General features: G+C 38.5%; 1 protein-coding gene across 1 annotated transcript in view; it reads left to right on the top strand.

Moving 5' to 3' along the window:
* The window catches only part of SPATC1 (spermatogenesis and centriole associated 1), a 74750-nt gene that overhangs the window by 30127 nt on the left and 17541 nt on the right, over positions 1-27082 (top strand). The window contains exons 2-4 of the mRNA XM_072602659.1: positions 20461-21234; positions 21515-22108; positions 22727-22866. Of these exons, the coding sequence (XP_072458760.1) occupies positions 20461-21234; positions 21515-22108; positions 22727-22866 (1508 nt within the window). The remainder of the gene's footprint in view (positions 1-20460; positions 21235-21514; positions 22109-22726; positions 22867-27082) is intronic.

Raw genomic sequence — 27082 nt, forward strand, 5'->3', positions numbered from 1 at the left:
GTATCTCTTTGTTATTGTGCTAATAAGAAAAATAATAGCTAAAACATACAGCGTTTTAAGGTTGGAGAAGCACTTTACAATATTATCTCATCTTCCTCTTTCACTTTTTTAAATCAGCTTCTATAAATCTTCCCACATTTATCTTAATTACTCACGTTCATGTCTTTCTGCACAATACTCCTTTAATTCATGTACTATCGTTTTGTTTTTCCCCAGTTATTTTCCAGTTGAATGGATAATCACTTTGCTTCCAATTTGTTCCTCTACAGAGAGTGCTGTTATGAATCTTTTGGTATATACTGGGCCTTTGTTTTTATCTTTGGTGCCCTTAGTAGTAGGATTGTGGGGTCAGAGAGTATGGACAATTTAGTTACTGTTATTACATAATTTCAAACTGAAATCTAAAATGGTAAAAACCACTTTAGAGCTCCATCAATTGGGTATTTATATGCATGACTTCCTACTTCCCCTTCAGCATTGACTGTTTCTATCTTTTTCATCTTTGTCAATTTCCATAGAGTGAGATTAAACCCCAGAGTTGTTTTCATTTGCTTTTCTCTTAATGATTAATGATTTGGGACGTGTTTTTTTTTGCTGTCATTTGTATTGTCATTTGCCAATTTTTGAAAACTTTCATATTCTTTGGTCATTTTTCTATTGGGAAATGGCTTTTAGTGTTATATATTTGTGCCTGTTCATTGCGTATCTTGAATTTCAAAATTTTTGCAGTGATAATTGACATGAGCATTTTTCCTGCTCTATCATTTACTTTTTAAATACTGTCTTTATTGATTTTATTCATGCAAAAACTTTTACAAATATTTTGTAGTCAAAATTGTCTATTTTTTCTTTTATAATCTATCTTGTATTTAGTTAAGAATTCTTCCCCTAGGCATAGATATAAAAAGTATCTAATTTCATTCTTTATTAATATTTTTATAATGTTACCTTTTAATATTCAGATCACACATCCATTTGGCTTTTATTGTGGAATGTGATGCAAAATGTTGACCTAATCCTAATTTCCACCAACCTGCTTTCCAGTTTTCCCAGCAGTTCTATTAAAAAGGAAGTCCTTCTCCCCTCCAGGAATTTGTGTTCTTGGGTTTATCAAACGGCATTGCCTGTTTCTTTTTCTCTTTCTTTTAGGTTTGTCTTCCTTATTTCTTCTAATTTTGATTTTTTTATTAAGTTAAATGGAAATTTTATTGATATTTCTTGTTTTTATATCACGTTTGTTTCCAAATATGTCTCTCCCCTACCTTATCTAATGAGCTATCCCTTCTAAATAACAAAAGATGAAAAAAAAGTGAAAGAAAGCATTTCAGCATAACTAGTCAACACATCACGTCAGCAGAGCCTGACAGTGTGTGCAGTGTTGCACCACTATAGTCTTCCACCTCTGCAAAGAAGGAAAGGCGGTGCATTTTCTTATATCTTTTAGGGAGATAAACTTAGTTATTATAATTACACAGTGTTCAGTCTCAGGTTCTTGGTTCACTAGGTATGGTGTTTTCCTGGTCATTCTCACACAACATTTGTTGTTGTTCATTTGGACTCTTTCTGGTTCCATTTGGGGTTTTCTTGTCAAAGATTCTGCAGTAGTTTGCCATTTCCTTCTCCATTTCATTTTATAGATAAGGAAACTGGGACAAACAGTTAAATGACTTGCCCGGGGTCACACAGCTAGTAAGTGTCTATGGTCAAATTTGAACTTAGAAAGGTAAGGCTTCCTGACTCCAGAACAGGTGTTCTATCCACTGTACCACCTATGCCCTTGTACCACACTTGCAGAAGCATTATTTTGATTTCTTTCTTATGCAGTCTATTATACTAATCTACTTTTCCATTTCAACCAATACCAAATTGTTTTGATGACTACTGCTTTATAAAATAGCTCAATGTTTGGTAACACTATTTTCCCTTCATTTGTACTTTTTTCCTTCATTTTTTCCTTTTAGATTCTAGGTCTTTTGGTCTTCCAAATGAATGTTGTTATTCTTTTGCCCAGCCCTAAATAGCTTTTCCTCTGTAATTTGATTGGAACAGAGTTAGATCTTTAAATTAATTTATGTAGTATTATAACTTTTATTAAAATATTTGGATGGCCCAACCCTAAGAAAATATCTCTATAGTTACTGAAGTCTCCCTTTAGTTTTCTAAAAAATATTTTGGAATTACCTTTATAAAAAATTATACACGCTTTGCTAGTTTAACTCCCAGGTATTTTACATTTTGTAGTTATTTCTCCTGTTATCATTTCTTCCTTTTTTTAGTACAGAAAATGACAATTTTTTAATAGATCTATTTTGTATTCTATGAATTTGCTATAGCTTAATCATGATCTGAATTAGTTCCTTCATGGATTCTCTGAGATTTTCTAAGTACACCACTATAGGTCACCCGCAAACAGGAATACTTCCATCTTCTCTTTGCCAATATTTATAGCTTTGGTTTCATTCTCTTGTCAATGCTACGTTGCATCTCTGTAGACTCCTACCTCAGCTGAGAAGGGAAAGAGGTGCATTTTTTACCTCCTTGTGGGGGACAAACTAATTCATTATATATACATACATACATACATAAATACACTATACATAACATTTAATTTCAGGTTCTATGTTCTTTTCATTTGTATTGTAATAGTCATTATGTATATTGCTTTTCGGTTCTTCTGATATTATACTCCATGGACTGTGTGTGTGTGTGTGTGTGTGTGTGTGTGTGTTCGTCCTTCATTGCTGAAGAAGACCATGCCATCAGAGAAATGATGTCATGACCTGCACTTGACTTTGTTTTGAGTGAGGGAGGGCTGTGCAGGTCACCAGCCTCACTTCTCCTCCAGAGCCATCTGAATCCAGTGACCAGGTATTCATCAGGATGACTGGAGATGACCCAGGATGAGGCAATTGGGGTTAAGTGATTTGCCCAAGGTCACACAGCTAGTGAGTGTCACGTGTCTGAGGTAAGATTTGAACTCAGGTCCTCCTGACTCTAGGACAGGTGTTCTATCCACTGTACCATCTAGCTGCCCTTATTGCATGGATTAAAATGCTTAGCAAGAACTATATTGAATAATAATACAGATTGGCAGCATCCTTCTTTTTATTCCATACATATGGGGAAAGTTCCTAGTATCTCTGCATTGCAAGCAATATAAGCTTTTAAATATGTTTCCAAAAACTGCATATGTATTTCTCTATGTATATATGTAAGTATAAAAGCCTTGATTATATTAATGAAGCTATACCTATGTTTTTTAGGATTTTCAATGTGAATGAGTTCTGTATTGTATTAAATGTTGGCATCTATTGACACAGATACCTGGTTTTTGCAATTTTTGTTTATGCAATTTATGATGCTTATTGTTCTTCTAATATTGAACCATCCATGAATGCCTGAGATGACTCTTAGTCACAGTGAAATTTTTTATTCCTGGATACAAATCTCTTTTGTTAAGATTTTGTTTAAAACATGCGCATCAATACTCGTTAGCAAGATTTGTTTGTAGTTGTCTTTGTCTGTTTTGTGTCTTCCTTGTTTGGATATCTGGGCCATAATAGAAATTTCATTGAGCACACTGTCTCTGTTTTTGAGACAAACTTTTTTAACCAGGGTAATTGCTTTATAATTCATTTGGAAATCCATCTGGCCGGAGAGTCTTTTTTTTCCTCCCTTTGGCAATTAACTTATGACTTAAACAATTTCTCTTTCCAAAATTGCTTTAAGATCTATATTTCTTTTTTTTAATTTAAGCATTTTCTACTTTTTTCTCTATTTTCTCTATTTTTTTCTCTATTACATTTTTCTATTACATTTCTCTATTACATTTTAATCAATTTCCTTTTAATTCTCATTTTTGCTGCTGTATAAGTGTGTATAACTTTTCCTGATAATTCTTTCTATTTTCTCTTTGATGTGAATTCACCTTGTTTCCTCTTCTTAGTAATTTTCTTTTTTTCTTGATTATGTTGGCTAATAACGCCTTATTGATTTTCTTAGTCTGTTGAAAATAATAGCTCAGTTTGGTTTATCAGTTCCGTAATCTTTTTATTTTTGAGTTTTATCTCTAATTTTCAAGGTTTTTTTTTTACACTACCTTTAGTGTTTCTAAATTTGTTTTGTAGTCTTTTTAATTGCATTTTTCATCGATCCTTTCCTTTGTCTTTTATACTAATAAATATTTTGAGAGAGAAAAATTTTCCTCTGAGGACTGTTTTTCTTACATATTAAAAGTGTTGGTATATTGCCTCATTATTACCATCAGCTTCAAGCTGATCATTTATTGTTTCTGGGATTTGTTTTTTGATCCAATCATTGTTCAAGATGTTATTACTTAGTCTTTACTTAGGTCTGCATCTTTATTCATACTTCCTTTAAAGAAGAATAAATATTGACAGAGGAAATGCCTTCTTCCAATTCAAGTTGGCATCTGCTTTGCAGCTTAGAACTTTAGATAATTCTCCCCAGGTACTGAGAGGCAATCTGACTTACCAAGGATCCCAGAGTCATCTAGGCTTTAAGTCCAGTTCTATATCAGCTGTGACATAACGTCTCTCATTCATTATTAATTTTACTGCATTATGGTCCATAAGAGAGCTGGTGAGAAGCAGCATGGCATAGTTGACCTCAAAGTTGGGAAGATCTAGGTTATGTCTCTCTGACACATATTGGCTGTTTCCTCACCAAGCACTCTGTATGCCAATGAAATCACAAGCCTGTAAAGGATGTTTCCAATATTTGCCTTTTGACATCCATATACGATTCCCTTATGCCAATAGCTTTCAAATGGTGTTCATCAGGTGTGCCACGAAATTTTGCTCCATATATGTGCACATAAACCTTCTTAAATTATAAGCTATCTGCTTCTACTCCCATAGTAAATTTAGCTCCTATACAGCTTTGCAATTAATGTTTTAACTATCATAAACCCCCCAAAAATAAAGTGCCCTCTTGGATTATGAGTTTGCAAACATCCATCTGTTTCAAAGAGTCATCTCACCTCTGGCCTGTGTTACCCTATATACTCTGAGACTTCCAAATTCCCTAGACCCCACCCTAGTCACAGTTTATTGCCTACCTTGGAGTTAAGAAGGTTACAAACAAATCTTATTGCTTTAAACAAATTTTTTAACATCTTTTTTTTTACATCTCTGTGTTTTCCCAGTATCACTCCCCTTCCTCATAAAAGGCCATCAATTTATTAAGCACCCCCTATGAGCCAGGAGAAATGGTTCTCAAAGAAAGGCAAAGACAAGCTCACAATCCAAAGGGAAACAATACACAAATATGTACAAACAAGTTACATACAGGATAAATAGGAAATAATAACAGAGAGGAGGCCCTAGAATTAAGAGAGATTGGGAAAGGCTTCCTGTGGAAGGTGGAATTTTAGCGGGGACTTGAAGGAGGCCAGGGAAGCCAGGAGGTGGAGAAGAAGGAGAGCATCCCATTCATGGGGAAAAGTCAGAGAAAATGCCTGGAGTCCTGAGATGGAGCGTCTCGGTTGTGGAAAAGTAAGGAAGTCAGTGAAACTCAATTGAAAAGTATATAGGAAGGAAGGGAGAGGAAGAGGAACAGGATAAGGTGTAAGAAGACTGGAAAAGTAGAGGGGAGTGGAGGCTATGAAGGATTGTGAATGCCAGAGGGTTTTCTATCATCCTGGAGGTGATAGGGAATCAGTGGGAGGGTGACATAGACTGGCACTTTAGGAAAATCATTTTGATGGCTGAATGAAGGATAGGCTGGAGGAGAGCCTTGTGTCAAGAAGATCAACCAGCATGTGTAAGATGATGATGAGCAACAACAAGATGGTGGAAAAGGAGAGGAGAGGAATATATCAGAGAGAAGGAGTATATTTGAGAGATGCTGCAAAGGTGAAATCAACAGGCCTTGGAACTAGATTGGATAAAGGGGGTGAGGGAGAGTGGGAAGTCTAGAATGACTCCTAGGCTGTGAGCCTAGAGAACTGGGAACATGGTGCCTTCTATAGTAAAAGGGAAGTTTACATGAAAGGAAAGTTTAAGGGAAAAGATCATTATCTTTCAGTTTGGGACATGTTGAGTTTAAAATACTTGCTGGACATATTGTTTGAGATCTCTGAAGGGCAGTTGGAGAAGCAAGATTGGAAGTTAGCAGGAGGATAGGGATGGATAGATAGATCTGAGGATCATCAGCCTAAAGATGATAATTAAATCCAAGGTTGCTGAAAAGATTACCAAATGAAGCAACATGTGGGAGAAGAGAAAGTTTGGAAGAGCCATTGTGGAGAGTGTCATGGTGAATTGATTAAGGAGGTATAGAAAGATTGTTGAGCAGTAGTGAGGGCTCAGTTAAGATTGTGTAACATAAATCTGTAGTGTACACAAATATTTTTGAAGCACAAATCGTTCCTATCCCCCACCACATGAAGCATAGGGATGTCACTGTGTGACTCAAAGGGGGACAGAATAGACATCTCTAGTCTTTTCTCCCCTTCCCCTTATCTAAGGGAGATTTTATTTCCTACCAGGAGGAGAAGCAGGATATTGGAGCCAGAAACTTGACCAGTCTGCTCTCCTCAGAGAGAAAGAAAGGTTATTAAGTTAGAATTATATCTATCTGCTCCTTTAAATATTATTAGTATAGGGGATATGTTTTCAAGTTCAAATTAAACTTCTGATCTTGGTTTCTTAATGGAAAAATTAGGACCCTGAGCTTTGTAACCAAGGCTTGACACTCCGCCAAACACCACTTCCAAAATGAACATTCATAGCAAGTAGCAAAGAAACTCAATTATCTAGGATGATAGCAAAACAGAAGTCAGAGAATGCATACATATGAGAAAACAGAGTAAAGTAGCTCTCCTGCTTTGAGTGAGATAACTCTGTTGAACCGAGAGAGTGAGCTCCAGATCATGATCCAAAGGGAAATTCCCCAAAATCTCTAAATATATATGGGTTTAGCATCTAAGATATATAAGGAAAATACTGTACACAGTAACAGCAATATTGTATGATGATCAGCTGTGAATGACTTAGGTATTCCTAGCAATCCAAAGATCCATGACAATTCCAAAAGACTTATGATGAAAAATGCCATCCCTCTCCAGAGAAAGAACCGATGCTGTCTCAATGCAAATCAAAGCATCTTTTTTAAAAAAAACCTTCATTTTTATTGGTTTCTTTTAGTCTGTGTTTTCTTTTACAACATGACTAATATGGAAAGATATTTTGCATGACTGCACATGTATAATCTATATCAAGTTGCTTGCCTTCTCAAGGTGGGGAAAGAAAGGATGGAGGGCTAGAATTTAGAACTCAGAATTTTGAAAAAATCACCATTTGGGGGTGGAGTCAAGATAGTGGAGAAAAGGCAGGGACTAGCCTGAACCTCTCCCAAATTACCCTCTAAACAAATTTAAATATTGCCTTATAACAAATTCTGGAGTGGCAGAACCTACAAAAGGATGAAACAATTTTCCCACCCAAGATAACTTAGAAGATTGGCAGGAAAAATCTATCACACCAAAGCGATAATAGAGCACAGGCTGAATATGCTTTTGCAATCCTAATTAAAGGATAACAGAAAAATCTTAGCTCTAGTTTCTTCAACAATGTGTTCAGCTCTGTTTTACCTTTTGTTTATCTTTCTGTTAGACTTATCCAAAACTGAGAAGAACACTGAAATCCTCCTGCAGTCATTATTGTGTTACTGTCTATGTCTTCTTGTAGCTCAGCTAATATCTTCTTTATAAATTTGGATGATTAGCATTTGGAGCACATATGGTGTGTGTGTATATGTGTGTGTATATATATATATATATGTGTGTGTGTGTGTGTGTGTGTGTGTGTGTGCGTATACTAATATTGATGTGTTGTCTATGGTTCCTTTCAGTATAATGTGATTTCCTTGCTTATCCCTTTGTATTTTTTTAAAATATTTTCTGCTTCATCGGAAACATAGTTGTATCCTGCTTTTTTGGATTTACTTGAGGAAAAGACATTTTAAAGTATAATGTACTGTTTCTCCATGGAGTTATTAAACCACCGCATATCTTGGAGTTTCAATCTTTCAGTCTTGTTAATTTTTTTCTGGTGGTACTCTATCGATTCTTTTGATGACGCTTTGTTTTCTTTGTTCAGAAGTTCTGAGCAATTTTTTTGTATTATTTCTTGTATTTTGATGTTCAGGTTTTGCTTATATGGAGAGCATATTTTCTTTTAATTTTATTGCTTTTTGCTTCCCTTCCAGATTTTTCTCCACTTTTGTGCATTCCTAATCAATTGTCATCTCTTTTGTTTCTTTGATGAAACTTGTCAACATGGATTAAAAATGCATTTTCTACATTTATTTCTGCTGTAAAGCCCATATGTTCTGCTCTCACAATTGACATTTTTCTTTTAAACCACTTAGGAACAGCTTGGTGTTGTAACATGCTCTCCTCAGAATTTACAGGGTCCTCTGCCTAATCCGTTTTTTGAATCTTTTTCCTTTGTTTTGCATTGGTTATTCATAGATGCCTGACCTGGTTTGCTAGATCTAGAGGTCATATGTTCTTATGCTATTAATGTACTCTCTTGGCTTACCTGCTGAGATCTTTTGATAGTGGCAGTCTTTTTTCCTTATTTTCCTCTATTGCTCACTTACTGACTTCTTCCCTTCTGGTGGTCATTTTTCTTGGGACTATATGTCAGTGTTTCAACCTCTTCCCACAGTGGGCAATTATTGTTTCACCAGCTTACATCTATACCCCAAGTAACTTTTGGGGGAACAACTGGTTCCAACTAGATGCTAAACTCTTTCTCTTTTTCTGCTATTTGTAGTTTAGATATCTTCTTTGCTAGGACTTGGGGCAGGGGCCAGAGTCAAGGTGTAGAGCTGAGCTCTATTATAGGCCTTGATATCTATCCTGCCTTATTTCCTTTATTCCTTCTCTTTCCTGAAACACAGAATGCTACCTTGGTGCTAAATATTGAAGACTCATCAAATTTCTCATTTCTAGTTTGGATCTTCAAAGCACTGGAAATGGGGAGGGGCAAGGTATGGGGTAGCATTCTGTTGTAAACTCATGGTTTGGGTCAACTTGTACAGCCTAGCTGGGGAGGATGCTCGGTGATAGGGCAGGGGGAAGCCAAGTGAGAATAAGTTCGGCATTAGTTCATGCAGTTTCTACCTTATTTGAGTTCTTGATGTCCTAGACCATAGAGACAGCTGAAATTGCTTTATCTTTGGCACATAATTTCTATTTTTGAGAGGTCTGGGAGGTTTTGAGGATCAGAGAAAATGCCTAGTCTTTTATTTGGTTACTTACATGACTCAGAAGTCCTTAACTTCCTCTCAAGTTAATGTGTCCTCTCTCCCTGGAACTCTTCAGTCTGGATGTCTAGATAATCACTTGTTGGCTCTGCTGCAGAGGGGATTTTTGTTCGGGTATATGTTGGACTGGGTCCTCCCATCTAAATCTGAGATCCTAGAAGAATATATCTTGCTTACCTAGTGCCTTTGTTTAATATCCTTCTCATTGAAATCTCCTGCATCTCCAGCATCATAGGATTAGATTCAAAACTGGAAGGGACCTAAATTCTGGAGGCTGGGAGATGAGGTGTATGATGCATCATTGTGTCTGTTGTCTGAAGACTGGCCTAGTTATATCCCTAGATTCTCATAACTGAGTTGCCTGCTGGGTGTTTGATTTTATTGGCCACAACAACTCTCAAAAACCATTGATTAAGTTAGAAAAAAATTATTAGCTGCATTGGTACAGGGAATACCACAATAACAAACTTTTGGATCCTTCAAAATATTCCTTTAGTCCATTTCTTGTATACAAATAACTAATTTTTACTTACTTATGCCTAACAAGAACTATCCCTTGGATTACCCATGATGGTGAGGTCCTTTACCATCTAAAGATGACATTCTGCTAATTGCATAAAGCCCTGTAAAAATAGAGGGACTTCCCCAGTGAGATCCACAAACAATCCAAAGAGTTTGGTCTAATGATCTACATGGAGAAAAAAAAAGACATATGAAGAAAGGCTATTAATCAGACAGATAATCTAATGAATTATACCATCAAAATGTGTTCTATATTGCATAGTCTAATACCACACGTGATATATAACATTTATCACATGTAAGACATCACTTGTAATATGTGCACAATAAATTACTTATTTCTTTTTTTAGATTATTTGTTTTCAGTGTTCTACAATCACTTCCATATATCTTAGACTTTTTCCTCTCCCTCTTCCTCCTTAACCCCTCCCTTCCCACTCCCTCCTGTAGATGGTGTGCCATCTTATGTAGATTCTACACATATTTTCCTGTTCAATACATTTTTGCCTTAATCATGTTGAATAGAAGAATTAAAATGAATGAGAAAAACCATAAAACAAGAAAAAACAAAACATAATACATAAGAAAATGGTCTGCTTCTTTCTGTGATCCAATTTCATAGCACTTTCTCTAGATGTGGAAGGCATTTTGCCTCAAAAGTTCATTGGGAATTTTTTAGGTCCTTGCATTGCTATGAAGGACTAAGTCTACCAGAAAAATTCCTCGCACACTGTAGTTGTTGCTGTGTATAAAGTTCTCCTGGTTCTGCTCCTCTCACTCAGCATCAGTTCATACAAGTCCTTCTAGGCCTTTCTGAAGTCTTCTTGTTCATCATTTCTTATAGCACATAGTATTCCATTACATTCATATACCACAACTTCTTCAGCCATTCCCCAATTGATGGACAACCTCTCGACTTCCAGTTCTTGGCCACCACAAAAAGAGCTGCTATAAATATTTTTATACATATGGGATCCTTTCCCATTTTTATGATCTCTTTGGGATACAGTCCTAGAAGCAATATTGCTGGGTCAAAGGGTATGCACATTTTTGTAGCCCTTTGGGCATAGTTCCAAATTGCTCTCCAGAATGGTTGGATCAGCTAACAGCTCCACCAACAATGAATTAGTGTTCCAACTCTGTCACATCTTCTCCAACATTTATCATCTTCCTGTTTTGTCATGTTAGCCAATCTGATAGCTGTGATGTGGTACCTCAGAGATGTTTTGATTTGCATCTCTCTAATCAATAGTGATTTAGGGCATTTTTTCATATGATTATAGAGAGCTTTAATTTCTTTCTCTGAAAACTCCCTGTTCATATCCTTTGACCATTTATCCAGTGGGGAACAAATTACTTATTTCACATGCATAATAAATTATACCAAACATGTGTGATATGTAATTTATCACACATGTGAAAGACATTGTATGTATGTGATTCATATATTGCATTATATATGTGATATATTGCTAGATATGCATATGTGTGTACATGCTATATATATACATACCTACTGATCTTTAAGCCTACGAATATTTAAAAATAGTAGTATTATATCTATGATCTTATTAATGTGGTGCTTATCTCCAGTGGTACAAAGCATAACTTCTTACCTTTTCAATCTTTGTTTTTGCCCTTCTATAAATCTTTTATTAATGATCTACCTAGAACACAGGCAGCTTTTCTCTTGGTCTTTTAAGATTCAAGGGACTAAACAAGACAATTTTTGTAAAGCACCTACATGATGCCTAACATATTGTAGGCACTTAATAAAATACTTCTACCCCTCCTCCCTGCAGTAAATAAGAGTGAAACATTTGAACTGTCCATATATTATCCTTTGCTTTCCCTACATGGCTGTTTCAATTTTCTGAGGTGATATCCCTTACTGTCCTCTACTAAGGTCCAACTCTGGAGACTCAAAAACTTTATCAGCAGAAAAGTTCTTAGGTCCAGATACCAGCTCTGAGATTCCTTCCAATTCTAATATCTATGACTCTATAGCCATAATGACCAAATTTTCTGAACTCCGAATGGAGACACAGAATCTGTCTTAAGGATATTTCTTTTGCAAGCCTTATTAGAAGTATACTTTTTCTTAATAAGAGAAAATCATCCTTCATTTCTTAAATATATTGGTCACCATACCTATAACACTCATAAATTCATGTTGCAAACCGGAGACTGTGGCATTTGTTGGATTTCAAATCAATTATGTTTGTTGAGTAACTGTAATGAATTCAAGTAATATTAGGTCCTCTGACAGATACTAGAACAATCTAAGACCAGTTCCCTGATCTTAGGGAACTTACATCCTTACGGAAAAAACAAACAAACAAAAAAACAAGATTACATACATACTATGAAGTACTAAAGAGAATGGTATAGGTAGTGAATGCTGGCTTTTGTCAGAAGAATCTCTCCCAATTGTGGTATATAAGAATATGTATAGAAGTATATATACTATATGCACATATATACATATACACACAAAAGTGTGTATGTGTATAGATTTCACCTTTTCTTGCCACATTTTTCTGCTCTTTATCCCCTAGACATTTAGACTAGACTTCCAGCAAAGGATGGAAAGGAATCTTCCCACCCTAGCAATATCAGCTTGCAGCAGAAGTACATCGTTGTGTTTATCCAGGCAAACCTGAGCCTGGAGTCCTTAGATCTCCCAATTCCCAGCTGCCTTTCGCCTTTTCTTTTCTTCACCCCACAAACCTAGAGCACACTCTCTGACAAAAAAACCTAGAGCACACTCTCTGACAAAAAAACACACTGCATTAGTGAGAAGAATGGGAATGCCTGGGGAGTATACTAGATGAGAATGGAGATTATAGGCAGCACATGTGGACAAGGCAACTTAATCCCTAAACACTGCAGTACCCAGATACCTTTTCTCATCTTGTGATGGCCTCATTCTCTTCCTCCTGGGCTCAGTGTCTCTGCTGGGCAAGTCTCTCAGCTGGAATCCCTGAATTTGTTCCTTTCTGAAGCTCAGCTTGCAAATGCCAAAGCTGACTCTCTCAGTTCTCACTACTGTGTGCGGCATCTCCTACTGGAAACGTTGCTCCCCTACAAGATGCCATTGCTAATGAGAATGAGGAGGCGAAAGGAATATTCTCTCCCTCCCCCATAGAGTCTAGAAACCCACCAGGGAAGAGACAGGGAAGAGTGAATCTCTCTTAAGAGCTGGATTTTTCACAACCACAGCTCTCTTCTCAGTTACTAGAGAAACCCTCAACTGATGGAACTCCTCTTGTTTTGATTGACTCCAGAGATGTGACTGACAGTTCAACCAACCAATAGTCAATTGATTAATTGAAGAATTTTTACACATCTCCTACAGGAGTAAAGAAGTGTAAAGTTTATTTGCACTTTCTTTACACAGGCAACCCTACACTGAAGTAGTTTACTATTTACTGAATGAAAGGAAAGGCATGTGTTTTGATTTTAAAAAGTGACAATTTTGTTCATTGCATTGTTATTTAATTTTTATTGCTATTTAAAGTTCTCTTCATATGTACATATACACACATATGTATAGTCATATACATATATTAAATATTTATTTGTCTGAGTTTGTCTTTTTCTTGGCTTTCCATTGCATTGTTTCCTTCTCAAAGACACCAAAGAGATGAGGAAGTGTTTTTGGCTTGTATATTCACAGAGATTATCATAAATTGACCCTCCCCAAAAAAGTTATGTAATTAGTCCAAGTGTTTGTTTATTTTCCTGAACTGTTTTTCCTCCTCTTTTTAAATCTTTGCCCTAAAGCAAGGCTTTTGAAGAAGTGATAGCTATATCTGGAAGTAAACACAATGTAAAAACAGAAGGTATCAATAAAAACTTTCAAAAGGTCAATGAAATGACATGCTAGAGAAAAGCATTTCAAATTTTAAAAGTGGGCTGCTTTGTGACAAGTACACCCAGAAAGATTCATATGACAACATGTAAGAAGCCAGCTTGAAATGCAACATAGGTCCGAGATTGCTGTGTGATTTTGTTAGAACTCCAGCCTCACAAGGCATTAAATGTATTCAGGCGTATATATCCCCAGACCTTCAACTTTACCTTTCTTTTGCCTTTAAATAGATTTTTGGTTTGTTCTTTTAGGCTATGCCAGTAGGATGGGTAACCACCACTGGCTGCTTGCTGTTCCCTAAATAGGGGGTGCAGCAAAGGTCAGTTCTAGGAGAGCTACAGTGATCAGGGAGTAGTGTAGGACCAGTATTATGGTTGGGATCAGTTTTGTGGAAGAGACTAGACCAGAAAGAGACAGAATTCTGAGGGGAAAATCCCAAGAGGGCAAGATAGGAAATAGTACCATTCTCTCAGGCCCATCTATCCTGCCTCACTCTCCCCATTAAGTTTCAGAAGTACACTCCTTCTTTTGAATCTTTTCATGACCTTTGCTTCTGGGAGAATTTGGAATTTCTCCCCATGCCCCCCAAATATTAAGGGTGATTGGCAGGATTAGTGGGAGACAGGGTGAGTGCTTGATGAATCAACTCTTAATAAGTATAATTTTTTGGTATAATAAAGCATGTGGACACAGTGTACATTTCCTGTGTAATAATATGAATGTGGAGCAAAGGCTCTTAATGTGTGGGGCCCATGAACTTTAAAAAAAAATTCTGATAACTGAATTCAATCACTTTCTACTGCAATCAATTGAATTTTATAGTATTCACTTTAAAACATCATTCCATTGGCTTTTCCAGAATGTCAGGGGGGGTCCATAAACCCTTCACAATCTGGCCAAAAAAAGTTTTAAAAACCCCCAACATGAAAGGATCATGACTGAGAAACAGAGGTCCCAGACACAAGTAGAATCGTGGGCCAAATTGATGTTTTCATAATTTTAATATTTCAGGGCAATTTTCTACCTTTTTCTATATTTACTCCTAAATGATTACTAACTCAGGGCCAGAGCTGACTGGGAGTCCTGGAAACTCATGATGATGAGACAAGGGGTAGTCAGAGTTTATATAGACGATCACCTTTTGGTAAACAGTAGGCACTCTACGTTTGGGAATGCCCTGTGATGCAGACTAGTAAACCTGTGGTTATGAGAATAGCACCACCTGGTGACCCTATTATATACTACAGTTCCTTTCTATCAGTTAACCAATTAACTAATTTGCTTTTCTGTAGGTTCACAAAAAGTAGAGCACAACCAGGTGTGAATTGCTTTATCACTGTAGCATCTTAAGTATCACTTAAGTACCACCAAGAGTTAGCTTACGCCACTGTCATATACAGGTGGGTTTTTTATTGTCAATAACAATCTTGGAATAAAAACTCATGTAACAAGAGCATGATGATTTTTTAAAAAAACTTTTCTTGCATGATTCCAAACTTTTCCAAAATAGTTAGACCGGTCCATAATTTCACTCCTAATGAGTTAGTGTGCTTGTTTTCCCACAGTCCCACTGATACTGAATTTTTCATCTGTAGTGGGGGCTTTACAACATGTTTGATCTCTATGGGAGTTAGCTTGGTTCTCAAAAGAGAAACTGTCAGTGAGCCGTGGAAAGTGGAGCAGGCTGAGCAGCTGGTTGAGGCAGAGATGAAACCACATGAAAGAAATATGGAGATGGAGCAAGATTTGAATACAAGTTGGTTTTTAATCACTTTTGTCTTTTGGTGGTTTTGCCTTTGATAAAGAAGTCTGGTCCATCCTTGGCTGGGTTTAGAAAGTAGGCATCCAAAGGGGATCGATGTAGAACTGCCTTTGGAAGGGAGGAAAAAAGAAGCGAAATCTGGCCATCACTGGGCAGAGCATTTTACCGCTACGATGGCAGCTGGGGTGTCTGCAGTGACCAGGACCAGTAACGGGTCTCTCTCAAAAGAGACAAGAGGAGAGCAGGACAGAACCAGCAGTTTGTGAAAATCTTGTTTTTAGAGGATGAGATGGAGAATGGAACTGCTTCCTCTCTCTACCTTATGTCCCTTGGGGAAGTCCTGACCTGTGAGATAGGCATGAGATAGCACGTACAGCACTTTGCAAATTTTAAAGCGCTCCTTAAGTATTAATTGTTACATTGTTACACTTTCCATTAATCCCTATGTGACTTGCAGATGTTAGAGGGATTTGAAGCTTCACTCCAGACAATCCGTCTGAAAATAATGAGAGTGGTCAGCAGAAATGGTACAAAACAGTCACACTGAGCATTCTATGAAGAGAAATAAGCTGGCTGCAATGTGGCTGGGCTGCGTAATTTAAAGAGAGAGGGTCAGTGGAAATTTCCCAGGGAAGGAGGAGGAGAACCATAGTGATTTTCCCGATAATTTGGAGTGGGAATTCACTTTCAGACTGTGTGGAGCTGCGGCATTAGTCAAAGATTTCCAACTGTCTACCTTCTGGTGGGCAGTAGAAATGTTTCAGTCTTTTAAGAAGCCTTCCACGCGCAGCCCAGAAAGAGGACTCATGCGGGTACTCCAGGTAGATATTAACAATGCCTTTTGATTTGAGTTCAAGCACAGTGCCACTTAGTGGACAAAGTATGAAGTACACCTTCTTTAATGGTTGATTTAAGGGACGATGTATTTTCTGTAGGCTTACAGATGACAAAAAAATAGGCCACATACAGGTTGATATCTCTACTTGAGCACCATAATGTCTCATTCTTCGTCTATATTCGCCACCTCTCTAAGTTAGGTTGTATGAGGAGGAAGGTATGTTTCAATCCTCTGGAGTCAAGATTGGTTATTGCTTTGTCAGTCAACAAGCATTTATTAAGCCTTACTATATTCGAGTAAGCCCTTCATTGATTTGTTGCCTTTTAATGTTGTTTTCGTGTACGTCGTTGTAATCAGTGTGCCTATTGTTTACCTTTTTAAAAATCTCTGCATCACTTCATAACAGAACTGCGTCAGTTCAAAATTCCCAAGTTTTCCTCACTTTTTCATATTTGTAATTTCTTGTGGTACGATAACATCCCATTACACTAATATACTGCATTTTACTCGGCCATTGGACGATTGGTGGAGATCCTTTTTGTTTCCAGGTTTTTTGTTGCCACATGCTAATGAGATAATATGTAATAGAACTCTTTGCTATTTCCTTCCCACCCTCTACACTTTCAAAACTTCTTGCCTTTGCTTGTGGTATTCCATTCACCCCTTTCCATCTCCTCAATGCCTATGCATCATTGGAAGCTTAAATCAAATGTCGACTTCTTAATGAAGCCCAGACTTCATTATAGATGCTCACTATAGATGCTCTACACTTTCTCATTCAAAGGCATTCCCATATTATTCATAGCATGCTCTATTCCTAGAATGTCCTCTTTCTTTCCTCCCAATTTGTTGCAACTCAACAAACAACTATTAAGTATGTATTATGTTCAAAGTACTCTATCAGGTACTGGAAATATGGAGACAAAATGAAAAACAATTCCCACATTTTACTGGAGAAAACATCATGGACACAGATAAGTAAATACCAAATAATCTAAAAAATGGGAATTAGAAAAGGTTTTCTGGAAGAGATGAAACCTGAGATAAATCTTTAAGGAAACTTGGGCTTCTTTGAAGTGAATCCAGGTATGGGGGTTCAAGGCACAGATGTGGGAGATATAATCCCTGGGTTCAAGGAACAAAAAATAGACCAGTTTGGCTAAAGTTTAGAGAATTCAACTATAGTAAAGTGAAATAAACTGGAAGATAAAAGGTCAAGAATCACAAAGGAAACAATTATTAAAAACTGGGAATAATGGGTCCTTGTAGTCAGTCAGTTGATAAGCATTTAGTACCTACTTAATGTACTAAAGCATTTATTAAACATTATGCTACACACCCAGCTGAGGGTTGCGGTTGTTCAGTCCTTTCAGTCATGTCCAACTCTTCATGAACCCATTTGTGGTTTTCTTGGCAAAGATTCTGGAGTGGGTTGCCATTTCCTTCTCCAGCTCATTTTCAGATGGGGAAACTGAAGCAAACATGGTTTAAGTGACTTGCCCCCAGGATCACACCGCTATTAAGTATCTGCAATCAGATTAGAACTCAGGAAGATGCCTTCCTAATTCCGGGCCCAAGTTATCTATCTACTGTGCCACCTAACTGCCCTCAGTGCTGAGGATACAAATATGGAAAGGAAAAGTAGTCTCTGCACTCAAGGAGCTTATAATCTAGTAGAGAAAAATCACACAGAAAAGGCAGCTGTAAAGTGAAGAAGGGCAAAGGGAAGGTACCCAACCTGGATGAAGAAGTCCAAAGCATAAGACCTTAAATTATACTATGTATCAATAATCATCAGAACTACTTAGTATTTTTTAAAAGTAGAAAAATTATCAATGAAACATATTAGGCAAATATAATCCTGGAACAACCAAATTTAGTAAATAAGTTGTTGTTTTTCTGTTGTTTTTCAATCCTGTTTGACTTGCCCAAGATCACACAGCTAGTAAATGTCTGAGGCCATATTTGAACTCAAGAAAATGAATCTTCCTGACTCTAGGCTGGGCACTCTATCCAGAGAGTTGCCTAGCTGCCCAATTAGTATCCAATAAACTTTGAGGTAAAAACTTTCTATTTGACAAAAACTGAGAAAATAGGAAAGCAGTTTTATGCTATCTACCACAATTAGCTCCAAATGGAAATATGTCCTAATATAAAAGGTCACTTCATTTTTTTAAAAATGGGAAAGAGGAAGGAGATAACTTTTACAACTATGGAGAAGAAAGAAAATTCTTCCCTAAAACTAGGGATAAAGATGATTATAAAAGAAAAAAAGGTACAATTTTATCACATAAAATTGAAAAGTTTCTGCACATGAACCATAAAATGCAGTGAAAACTTGAACCTTTCACTGTAGTTAAAACTTTAAAAATAAGGAGAAACCATTAGGAAAATCTTTAAATTTCTCTGATAAGGGACTAATGTAATCATAAAGTTCTAGCATTTGTAGCACTTTGCATATGCTATCTCGTTTGATCCCCACAACAACACTATAGAGTAGGTGCTATTATTATCTCCATTTTACATATGGGGAAACTGAGGATGAGAGAAGTAAGTGATTTGCCCAGGGTCACACAGCTAGTAGGTGTCTGAGGACAGATTTGAACTCAGAAAAGATGAGTCTTCCTGACTCCAGGCTGGTTCTGCTCATTTCACTTTACATCAGTTCGTATAACTCTTTCCAGGTTTTTTCTGAAATCTGCCTGCTCAACATTTCTTATTGCACAATAATATTCCATTACATTCATATACCATAGCTTGTTCAGCCATTCATCGATTGATGGGTATCCCTTCAATTTTCAATTTTTTGTCACCACAAAAGAAGTTGTTATAAATACTTTTGTGCACATATAATAAATTTTCCTCCAAGGTTAGCTTTGGCTGCACCCCTAGTTTTAGCTTTTGGGTTGGTGGTGCTTGGTTTTTTCAGTCATGTTCAGCTCTTTGTGACATCATTTGGGGCTTTCTTGGCAACCTTTCTAAAATTTTATTCTGGCCCAGAATTTCTCTTGAATACTTTACATGTGGGTTTGCTTTTTATTTGTTTGTTTGTAACTTACTAGGTTTCTGTGAGTCTATGAGTCCACTTTCTATGTGGTAAAATAAAGGCTGCCCTGTACCCAATACACATTTAGTACCTTGAGCTATGGAATCTTGGAATTCCTTTATCCACATTTGGGGAAATCCAGACACAAACTACATCATGAGTATAATAGATTTCACACAGGGAAGGGTGTTAAAAGTGTTAGTAGATTTTCCTGGGGCATTTTCAAGCTGGAGGGAAGGCAGGGAATAAGCCAAAAGAGGAAAAAATGATCTTTTTTCACATTGACCCTGGATATCCAAACTGGTCCATGTGAACTCCACTAGCCACGAGTTACATAGTCAACTTCTTTTGCTATTGTTTAGTCATTTACAATCCTGTCCTGGGCAGCTAGGTAGTGCAGTGGCTAGAGCACCAGTGCAGGAGTCAGGAGGACCTGAGTTCAAATCTCACCTCAGATACTTGACACTCACTGGCTGTGTGATCTTGGGCAGCTCACTTAACCCCAATTGCCTCATCCTGGGTCATCTCCAGTCATCCTGATGAATATCTGGTCACTGGATTCAGATGGCTGCAGAGGAGAAGTGAAGCTGGTGACTTGCACAGCCCTTCCTCACTCAAAACAAAGTCAAGTACAAGTCATGTCATTATTTCTCTGATGGCATGGTCTTCTTCAGCAATGAAGGACGAACACACACACACACAGTCCTGTCCAATTCTTCTGGATCTCTTTTGGGGTTTTCTTGGCAAAAATTCTGGAGTGGTTTGCCATTTCCTTCTCCAGCTCATTTTCAGTTGAGGAAACTGAAGCAAATAGGGTTAAGTGATTTGCCCAGGGTGACACAGCTAGTAAAGCTAGATTTGAACTCAGGAAGACTGAGTCTTCCTAACTCCAGACCAAGCACTCTTTCCATTGTGCCACCTAGATGCCCATATACCTATGACTCCTAACAAATAAACTCTGCTCTTCCAAAGAGAGAATAGTTGATATAATCAAGGACTGAGGATGAAGTGTGGTTAATTTCTCCATAGGTGGTAGGAGGAAACCACTGGAATTTCATCACAGCTTCCAGCCCCTACAAGGAGATCTGAGGTCTCACTAGCTTCTTTTTGTTTCTGCCCAGGTGTCTTTCCACCCTCATCCCCGGAATCAACACAAGACCATGGATTGGATGAGTTAGGAATCCTATCCTCATTCGCTGAAATTCTGAATAACTCACAGTCCTGCGTTTCGACCTGCACTTGGAACAGCCCTGCATCCAGCCCTCTGACTGGTCCTTTGCCACGTCCCCTAAATTATACAATACCTAGTTCTGTGCCTATTCTTTCAAACAATGCACTGTTCAGCTTCTTAACTGGCACCCTGAACAATCAACAGGCTGGTGCCGCAGCTGTACCTCCAAATGGCTTCCCGGCAAATCCTTTGCCTTACTCCACAGCTGCCCCTTCAAGTAACCCAGGCTCTGGAACTGTCCATTTAGCTGCCCCTACTTGCAACAGTCCACTGCAGGGGCCTGCCTCTGACTCTAGTAATAGACCACTAGCAGTCAGTCCTATGATTGGCCCGACCAACAGTCTTCTTATGGGCCACAGTTCCCCAGTAGCCTCTGTAGGTAGTCCACTAACCGGCTCAATGGCTTCAATAAGCCCACTGTCCAGCTCACTGCCAGGCTCTGTGGATGCTCCCATGGCTGTTCCTCCAGCTACTTCCCCGTCTAGCACATTAATAGGTTCTTTAAGTAACCCTCCAAGCAATTTGTTGCCCAACCCGGTAATCAACAACATACTGCTTATCGACCCCAATCAACCCTGCTACCCTTTGAATGCAGCAAATCACAGCTCCTCTAATCCTGCGCCCTCAGCCAACATTTCTGCTTCCACTGCCACAGTCCCCAAAGGTAACAGGTGGGGGTGGGAGGAGGAGAGTGCCAGGGAAGAGTGATTGAGGTTAATAAGAGAGAAGGGACAGGAACTAGGAGACAAGAAGTCATGGGGATGGAGTGCTTTGGTACTGAAGTAACATACCCTGTTTCCTGATCCCACCACCTATTCGGATCTCATTCCTTGCCTTAATCATCATCATCATTATTAATTATAATTAATTATTATTCTGACACTTCTCTAAATCTCATCTAACTTTAATATTCTGCCTTACTTTGCCTTCTCTATACTCACCAGTCAGAATTTCCACTGATGGTAAGAAAAGAACAGTCGGCTGGGAATCATCTTCAGATGTGGAACCTTTCGACATGGCTCTTCTGAGCCAGCCAAACCAGACTTCCACCCCCATTGGAACCATGACTGTTGGGACCCCCATCGCATCCTTCTTTGGATCCCCAGAAGCCTCGGCACAGTGTAATACCTCGATTCCCACCATGTCTTCTGTTTTGACCAGTGTTCCTGTAGCTGGTACTATTCCCACATCTGCCCATCCAGTTACCGTTGCTGTCCCTAATTCCCAACCTACAGTAGATGCCACCTCTCTTCACCAAGGTGCTCCCACATCTTCCCTCCACAATCATAATGCAGCTGTTTTCCAAAACATCTCCAATACCTCTCAGCCTTCCCCGGCACGTGCTGCCCTCGCTGCTCACGTTTCCTTTTCTCCTCCACATCCCCCACCTTCTCCACCACCACGTTCTACCATACCCTCTTCTTCTGGCAATAATGTCCGAGGGCCCCGTTCCTCAGAACCTACAAAAAAGAACGTCCTGGAGATGGAGAGGAAGATGGCCCATTGGAAATCCAGTAAACTAAATGAAACTCCCAGAGGTCAGTGTTCCACCCCTACTGCTCATTTCCAAGGTGTGCATCATATAGGCTCTCTCTCTCTCTCTCTCTCTCTCTCTCTCTCTCTCTCTCTCTCTCTCTCTCTCTCTCTCGCTCGCTCTCGCTCTCGCTCTCTGTCTCTGTCTGTCTCTGTCTGTCTCTCTCTATCTCTCTGTCTCTCTCTCTCCCCTTCTCTCTCTGTCTCTGTCTGTCTCTGTCTCTCTGTCTCTGTCTCTCTCTCTCTCTCTCTCTCCCCCTTTCTCTCCCCTCTCCCCTTCTCTGTGTGTCTCTCTCTGTCTCTGTCTCTGTCTCTCTCTGCTCTCTGTCTCTCTCTGCCTCTCTGTCTGTATCTCTCTCACACAGCTAAATATTTTTACCATGAACCATTCCTTTCCCCCAGTGCCTTCACAGACCCCATCTTTTGTACTTTTTTTCACTTTATTAAACTAGCCTCTCTTTCCCCCTGTCAATCACTGACCCCTTTTATTATTCCCTTAGCCCCCTCCTCCCTCCTGCCACCAACACTAGCCCTGTTTTGTCTGCTTCCCTCCTCTTCTGCTAACACTCTCTCCTTCTCTGTTAGTCTTCCTCTTCTGACATAGTCTTATCCCTTTTCCTCAGACCCCAAGCAGGTGACATGGGAGCGTCTGGTTGGGGAGATTGCCTTCCAACTTGACCGTCGAATACTCTCCAATATCTTCCCTGAGAGAGTACGCCTCTACGGATTCACAGTCTCCAACATCCCTGAGAAAATTATTCAGGTCTGACCACAACCTCAAGTCTTGATCTCTGACCCCCTTCCCCATAGGTTTCACTAGCTCCAGCACCCCAGACCTTAGCACTCTGACTTCTTCCCCTAACTTCTCAGTAGGTGGTAAAAACTCCTGGGGTTTAGAACTACGCAAGTGTATGTTATACCCTGGGCTATAGACTGTCAGCTAATGTAATCCCATTGTGGGGTATGGACTAGCTATTTGTGGAAGCAACCAAGGGTTACAAAATTTCAGTCACCACTCCAGGTTGCAAGCAGTATAACATTACGGACAAGGTGAGGATAGTGGTTAGGGCAAGCTGGACTTGGTGACTTGAAAGTCAAGTATCAGGGCAAAGGGGAAGAATCATAGCATTTAGCCCAATATAGTACCCACGAAGTCTGCAGGGTAGCATCAGGAGATGGGATCAAAGGGTTAGCAAAACACAGAACTCTTTTTTTTAAGATTTAAATTTATTTATTTTTAGTTTTCAACATTCATTTCCACAAGATTTTGAGTTCCAAATTGTCTCCCCATCTTTTCCTTCTCCCCCATCCCAAAATGGCATGCATTCTGATTACCCCTTCCCCCAGTCTACCCTCCCTTTTATTAGCACCCCCCTTATCCCCTTCCCCTTTACTTTCTTGAAGGGCATTGCCTATATATCTTATTTCCCAGTTGCATATAAAAACAATTTTTTCACATTTGTTTTTATAACTTTGAGTTCCAAATTCTCTCCCTTCTTCCCTCCCCACACACTTCCACTGAGAAGGCAAACAATTCCATATAGAATTATACATGTGTAGTTATGCAAATCACCTCTGTAATATTCGAAACATAGAACTCTTCCCTGGATCCAGGAGAGTTCAACAGTAATAGCTATTCTATCTGCTGCCTTCTAAACTCAGGTTTAGATCTGGTGCTCAACCTCCTTTTCATTCACTTCTGGCAAGACTTACTCTCAGTATTCTCTTGTAAGGCTACTATCTTAGGAAGAAAGGTGGAAATCTGAATATTCAGGGAGCTAGGTTGGAGACACCCTGCCACCCTTCTGCCATAACACATATGAAAAGTGGACCAGGGGCCCTAGTTGCAGGAACTTCAGATTTTCCTGGTCCTGGATTAGTTTATTATTTCTTTTTATCTCTTGTACTTCAGACTGGCATATTTCTCAGTATCTTTTGTAATCACCACTAGTTTATTGAAAATAAAGCAACATTTTTGTAAATTAAAGCATTAAAGAAATATGAGCACCCTCTCTTCTCTGGCTCATTGTGGATCAAGCTCACTGCCAACTTACTCTCTACTGTTCTGTTCATGAAATACATTCACAGACCTTGCAAAGTTAGCAGTTTCTGGTAAACAACATAGAGGAACAAAGGGGAAACTAGAGTTATCAAAATATCACAGAAGAGCCGTTCTTGTCTTCACATTATGGGCTGATCTGCGAATGTAATTTTCTTATTCTCTTTTTTTAGCTCAGCCATCAAATGCCATTTTAAAAAATCAGGGTCTAGTGTTCATCTCTCCTCCCTATGCTGGAAGAAGGAATTCTTTGCATCTTGTACCATTTTGTCCATCAACTCTGACATTAGATTATTGGATGAGGAAAGAATTGAAATAAGAATCATTTGTATTACAGTAAGAAATCCTTTCCCCCCAGAATCCCTTAATTGCCCTTTTCATTTACATTTAATAATGCATTACTCAATGCATTAACCTCACAAGTTCTCCCTTCCATCTTAAAATAGAAAATATTAATTCTTTATTTCAACATCTTTCCTGAAGGTTTGTGGATGAAAAGTCTTAAGTAGTAGCAAGAGAAATTGTCAAATGTGTATATTTCCAGGACTATGATCTATAGCTTCATGGAATTCCGGTAGCTTCCATAACTATATCTGTAGCTTGGAATGAACACTTTTCATTGTGTTTAACCATTTTGCACAAAATGACAGAATTGGAGTTCTACTGTGACCAGGAACCCAGAACAACCATTGATTATCATTTCTACTTTTGGAGGTCTAACTGATAGGAAGTTTTTCCTTACATTAATTCTAAAGATGCCTCTCTACAACTTTTGCCCCTGTTCTAAATTCTACCCTCTGGGACTGAGGAGGATAAACTTAATCTCTCTTTTACATGAAAGTCCTTCAAATAATTTGAAGGCAACTAATTTGGGCCCTCCGTAACTTTTTCCTTCAAAGCTAATCATCTTCAGTTCCTTTCAATGATCCTCTTAAGACATATTGTCTTGTCCTCTCACCATCCTGGTGTGGATGAGCTCTAATTTATCAATAATCTTTGTAAAATGTGGCACCTATAACCAAGCACTATATTCCGGATGTGGTCTGGCTAAGGCAGAGTGCAAGCATATTTTCAGCTCCCTCGTTCTTAATATTCTGTCTCTATTAATCTGGTCTAAGATTGTATTAGCTTTTTTAGCTGCCATATTAAATTACTGACTCACATTGACTTTGCAGTTGATTAAAACCTCCATAACTTTTGCCACATAAACTTTCAAGATATGTATCCCCTATCCTACATTTATTCGACTGACCTTTGAACTCTGTTATAAAATTTTACATTGATTTCTATAAAATTTAACTTCTTAGAGGCAGTCCAGTCTTTTAAATTAAGTTCTTTTTATATGCTAACTATATCATCTAAACTCTTAGCTTTCCCTTCCATCTTTGTGCCACCGACAAATTTAAAAAGCATACCATTCATGAGTTTACTCAAGTCATAGATTCTTTGGACAGGACCAAAAATCAAAATTATCTGGCACTCCACTGGAGATCTCTGTACAAGCTGACATGGACCCATTAATCAGTCTTTTGAGTTAAGTCATTCAGCCTGTCCCAAATTTATGTAATTATACTAGAACTCAAGCCACATCTCTCCATTTTTTCCTTAGGGGTATGAGGCTTTGTCAGATGACTTTCTAAAATTCATATACTCTCTCCCCAGAATTTCTCTGAACTGCCAGTCTAGTGAATCTGTCAAAAAAAGAAATAAGATTAGTTTTGCATATCTTGTTCTTAAAGAAGTCATGTTGGTGTTTAGTAATTACTACTTCCCTTTCTAAATGCTTATCAACTGTTTCTTTAATAAAACTTTCGTAGTAGGTGTGCCCACATACACTCCTGGAAAGAAGACCCTCTTTGTCCTCTCTCTCCTGAACAAGGTGTGATATTCCCTGTCAGTTCTGACAAGACATGATGTCACCTTATCGTGTGTATGTGTTGCCTGTGGACACCACATATTTAATGAAGTTCATGGCTAGTTCATACATTTTAACTGTACAACATCCCTAATGTAGAGAGAAACACTACTTATAGAGATACTCAGTTCCCTGGAGAGGGAGAAATTACGCCAGGTGGAGACAGAGCTCTTTAGCCAAGCCAAGGACATAGATCAAGCCAGGACCTGGAACCTAAGGAGCAGCTCAGCATAGAGCCATGACAAAGGAGCAAACCTAGATCTGGCCCTTCAGTAATACTGTGATACATGCGGAATATATAGCTCCAGGAAAGGGGAATTGACTCTCTAGTGATCCCAGCTTTATCCTCCTCATTGGGGACCTCTACCCAGTATAGTGCATTATAAGTCTAAAGGGCTGTAATATGCCTTGAAAAAGGTAGCCCTTGGGGCAGATAGGTGGCCAGCCCTGGAATCAGGGAGTCCTGAGTTCAAATCCTCAGATACTTACCAGCTGTGTGACCTTAAGTAAGCAAGTCACTTAAACCCAATTGCTTCCAAAAAAGAAAAAGGAAAACATAAAGCTTATGATAGAGGAGGGTTCTTTGCTTCTTAGGCAACCCCAAGTTTTTCCCCTTGCAGAGAGGAAAAGGAGAATCATAAAATAGTATTATAAGTAGTGTAGTACTTAGGTAAGGTCCACTGGAAAAGGAATGGAAATTGTTTTGACGGTTTATGGGTCATTTCGTATGGTTCTTTTGTAAGATTTGATAAAACCTTCACATTCTCCAGCTCATCAATATCTTCCTTAAGCCATAGAACCCCCAAATTAGCACAGTATTCCGTGTGAGGTCTGATGAGAGCAGAGTAGACAAGAATTATCACTTCTTTATGCATGGAAGTTATACCTCTCCTAAAGAAGCCCAAGATTACATTAGCCTTTTTGACTGCCATCACATTGAGTCATTGTGACTCAGTGAGCTTGCTGTCCGCTAAAATCTTTTCAGAACAATCACTATTTCTCCCA

Source organism: Notamacropus eugenii, chromosome 4 (genome assembly GCF_028372415.1).
Source record: "Notamacropus eugenii isolate mMacEug1 chromosome 4, mMacEug1.pri_v2, whole genome shotgun sequence".
In the NCBI taxonomy this organism is placed as follows: Eukaryota; Metazoa; Chordata; class Mammalia; order Diprotodontia; family Macropodidae; genus Notamacropus; species Notamacropus eugenii.